We start from the raw sequence: 4,560 nt of genomic DNA, 5'->3' as shown, positions 1-4,560 counted from the left end.
CAGATAATTCACCAAAAATCACATAATAGTCACATAATAATTATTTATCAATAAAAATAATTACACGCTATGTCCCGGATATTACAATAACTTGAGAATGTTCAAGATCTTCAACAACTCTAATAGCATCTGTATAATTGTAAGAAAAATATGTAAAATTAGTAATTGACATAGGTGGAATGTAAAAATACATGATAAACTTTGAGAATGGTTTAAAACCTATAAGAATATCAGCAATATCGCCAGTTCGGTATACTTTTGCATTTACTATCATGTCACCGATATCAACAAAGTCAAATTTATGATAAGCTATTGTAGTGTCATCTCCCAATAAAGGTTTAATCACTGTTTCACTATTAAACGTGATGTATATTTTGGAGGAAACAGACATATGCTTCCTTTTATCCTTTTTAGTTAAGAAATCAGAAATCTCATACACTTTTCCTTCGTTTATAACTTCTTGAAATATATTCCAAACATTAGAAGCAACGGTGGCTTGAACATGAAAATTATGAAAACAACTATATTCGTCAAATTAATAGTTTCATGTCACAACATATTGCATGTAAAACATTGCAATTATTGATAGATGTGTTGTACATGAGATTTTCCTCAGCATCCAGAAGAATTAAATTATATCGATACAATGAGTCATCGTCAGAAGTATTTGATGGCCACATTCTAGTCACCCTTACCTTAATCTTCCAGTCGGTGTGAAATTTATTGAGTGTTCTAAGCTTATCAAACATAACTAAATGTGTAATATTCTCACAATTAATGATTAAGTTTAATAATGATATAAGATTGGGGTTATACATAATTAGGTAATTATAAATCTAAATTTATTATTATTATGTAAATTTACTTCTTCACAATGCATAAATAAATTATAATATTTCACAATCCTGTAATAGAAGGCATAAATAAGTGTACTAATGCTTATGATAACCTTTCTTAATTAAAAAAATGTAACATAATGTGGTAGTTATTTAAAATGATTGGTGGTAATGGAAATACCTTGATTCAAGCACATCTTAATCATAATTTTAATGATAATCATAATCTTTACATGTGTAATGATTGACTGAATCTTTGAATTATGATTAATCAAAATCAATATCACATTAATCATTTGTCTTTCTATATCTAGAAAGTAAATATAAAATATTTATGCAGTTTAATTAAAGTATATTTATTGTAGACACTTAATATTGATTTGAATTTAATTGTATGCAAATACTTCAGAACTCTGTTATTATATGTTCCTCATATCATAATGATTTCCTCCCAAAATTAATAAATAAATTAAAGTTAGAATTTTAACCCAAATAAGTTGATGATATCTATGGTTCAATTATAAATTTCAACGCGGATGCTGCAAATAATTTATGTAAGAAAAATGTCCAACATTTAACATAACATCAATAATCAAATTCACCAGCATGACATAACATCTGGTATAATGTATGAAGGGAGGAACATTATGAAATAAATAACAATCTCTATCAAATGATAGTGAAATAATTTTGGATAAGTCAAATTAGTCTTGAACATAACACGAAAAAACTTGAAAAAAAATGAAAGCAAAGAGTTTTATTCTTGAGCAAACTCGTCAACTTTGTAGCAGCTTGGGTTCACTGGAATGTCTAAGCATTAGGCATTCTACGGCACAAAGTGTAATGATAGTTAGAAACAGGGTAATGAAAATAGAAATTGATGTTCATAATCTTCTTTGATGGATAAAAATAAATTTTGTGAATAATAAGGACTTACGGTCTTTGGCTTCTTGGTTACAGACTTTGCAGAATCTGGACTATCAAACAAATGACATGATTCACTGGCCTAAAATATAATTGGCATTGAAAAACAACTTATTATGTAAAAATCTTAGTTGTTACCTATACCATGTTTACAGGAAAATACTCACAACTCTATCAAAGGATGGACATTTTGGAACAAGAGAATAATTTGCAATGGATGAGCTTGCGGAAGAGGAATCTAACAATTCCAAAGCCTCATAAAAATTGATGTCCTCAGTGACATTGGCCTAGTTAATCTCAATACTAATAGTTAGTTCTTTATGAACAATTTTATTCAGAATATCAGGGATAGGAATACCCTCCGCTCGCCGTATAGGAGGTAAATTGGACATTCATAACTTTACAACAAATGTAAATAAAATTTACACATTTGTGATCAAAATATAAATACAATACCACATATTTCTTATTCAATTAATGTATTGCGGTGTTTCCAGCTAGCCTCTTCAGGACACGATCCATGAGGATGACATTAGTAGTCAATGTTGAATCCTCAGCTACGACTATTAAGCGAAACCTATATATTATGACAATAATTACAAAAGATTATTTAATATAAAATAAAAAATGTATTGTGTATAAGTGTTGCAATGCATTACTAATCCAAACAAACCTCTTCTCAGCAAATGTCCAGCTTTTCTTATAATTTTCACACCTGAACCTCTTCCATTCTTTATGAATATCTACTTTACATTTCTGACAACTATAGTACCACCAATTGTCCACATCCTCAATCTTAAGAATTTTGAACGTGCAACAAACCTTCTTCTGAAATATTAGTAAAACAATGGAGTTAGTAAAAAGATGTTATCATTTCAATTGTATAAAAATTGGAAAATGGTAGTATATTTATGATAAATATGAACAACAAACCTTGACACTTAAAGTGGAACAACTGTCATTCAAATCTTTCAGACTTAACCTTTTAATGGAAGGTATAATTGCATTTTCAGTTGGCATCTTTTCAGGATTTCCAGGATTTTTGCAACCTTCCTCCAACAATCTTATTTAATGAAAAAATGATGTTAACATAAAAAGTGTATAATTAATTTCCTAAACTTCTAATTTTGATATAAATAGAAAATACCTTTCTCGCATTTCTACAACCGGCTCAATTTTCAAGTTTATGTAGACCTTTGAAGATGGCAATGAACTAATTTGTACGGTTTCTAACAAAATAATTTATTCAACAAAATTGAAATCTATTAGGAATATATGCATTGCTTTATATTTGGATGATTAAAAGTAGACTAATTAAATAATAAAAACGTATAATATATTGCAAAATATGATTAGAATGATTTTAAAAAATACTCCTGAAAGTAGATAGTTTGGTACTGGTTGCAATTGTTATGATTGGTTTCTCCTCGGCCTTTATAAAAGCCTCATTCAGGGCTATAGCCAATTCTCCCCAGATGCTCACTTTGTGAGAAACATTGCATTTATAAAACATCGGATAATAAAGTTATATTTGTGTATTAGTCTTTATATACAGAGAATTCATTCTTATCAGACAATTACAATTTACCTGCCATCCGAAAGAATAAATCTAACAACATCTCTTGGTCCATATTTGGTAGATATTCGATTAAATTTCTTATATTCATCAATTACTCCGATTAGATCTATAATTGAATGATTCAGACTATAAAGAATTGTAAATGTTTATCTATATGTACGTTTAACAAGGAATACATAAAATTCGCACAATGCTTGACATTACAAAAATTCTTGTAACATTAAAAAGTAGATAAAAATGTAATCATACCGGCGGCAAACTCATGATTCTCGTTCTCTCCCAAATGCTTCGTTTCTTCCTCTAGGTCACCCAAGTCCATGAATTCAAACTTATAATGCAGAATCATACCATCATCCTCAACACGTTGAATAATAGTGGAGCCCAATAGCCATATACATAAATTAGTTAACACAGGCTTGAGCTTGCCAATAGTTTCCCTTACGGTAAAGTTTTCAAATCTGTAAACATGACCCTCAACCATATCTCTTCCAATCACCTTCCAATTGTCAGGAAACACGTAGGCGTGTACATGAGAATTCTGTTTTTTACAATGAGAAATTAGGTTAATACGTATAATATAAAATATACTGCATATATAGTTAATGTACGATAAGTATATGGAATTTAGTATCAAAGCAAGATTAATAAGAATTATATACATCATCATCCAGAAGAATGAGATTGTAGTCTCTGACGGAACCGTTTTTGGGTGATAGAGTCTCCCAAATTCGTGTCACTCTAACTTTCAGTCGCCATGTACTTCTGTTCTTTTGGAGATTTTTGATGTGATCAAACAAAAGACTCTCCATGACTCGTGGTGAGTAAGAAAATGACTTGTGAAGATGAGTGTTATTTTAACAGATTGATTATAGTATATATTTAAGGTAGAAGAATTTTGTTATGTGATTGAAATTAATTTTGCAAAGTTGACTTCGATTATGGAGAGTGATTGAAGCAGTCTAAAAACAGTACATTAAAATATCACTGAAAGACTTATCTATTAAGAAATATTTATCCTGATTGATATGATGTTTAAAATAAAAAATACATCAACTAATAACTAAATGTAAACCGTGGCTAGCAAACTAAAGCATTTAAATATAATATCATAATAATGTGAAATAATATCTTCTTCAAATCTTTTGTCATAAGTAATATATCATGGCCACTTATATTCTTCAACAATGATTCCATTTTATCCTTGATACGAAATTTAATAAT

General features: G+C 29.2%; 1 protein-coding gene across 1 annotated transcript; it reads right to left on the bottom strand.

Moving 5' to 3' along the window:
- Positions 1-2,234: 2,234 nt before the first annotated feature.
- Positions 2,235-4,148, bottom strand: LOC141666203 (uncharacterized). The gene is made up of 6 exons (XM_074472196.1): positions 3,999-4,148; positions 3,589-3,877; positions 3,349-3,445; positions 2,694-2,823; positions 2,434-2,588; positions 2,235-2,337 (listed from the first exon to the last, which is right to left on the bottom strand). The coding sequence occupies exons 1-6, from the start codon at positions 4,146-4,148 to the stop codon at positions 2,235-2,237; spliced, it is 924 nt and encodes a 307-aa protein (XP_074328297.1).
- Between the last annotated feature and the right edge of the window lie 412 nt (positions 4,149-4,560).

This window comes from Apium graveolens, chromosome 6 (genome assembly GCF_009905375.1).
Source record: "Apium graveolens cultivar Ventura chromosome 6, ASM990537v1, whole genome shotgun sequence".
NCBI lineage: Eukaryota > Viridiplantae > Streptophyta > Magnoliopsida > Apiales > Apiaceae > Apium > Apium graveolens.
This window is presented reverse-complemented; position numbering and strand designations above follow the sequence as displayed.

Bases quoted from the DNA above. Each gene is read 5' to 3' on its own strand.
- LOC141666203 (XM_074472196.1), bottom strand. From the start codon at position 4,148: ATGGAGAGTCTTTTGTTTGATCACATCAAAAATCTCCAAAAGAACAGA. The intron at 3,878-3,998 runs GTATATAATTCT...TGTAAAAAACAG, and splicing joins TCATTCTTCTGGATGATGAT to AATTCTCATGTACACGCCTA. The intron at 2,589-2,693 runs GTTTGTTGTTCA...CTAATATTTCAG, and splicing joins GTTCCACTTTAAGTGTCAAG to AAGAAGGTTTGTTGCACGTT.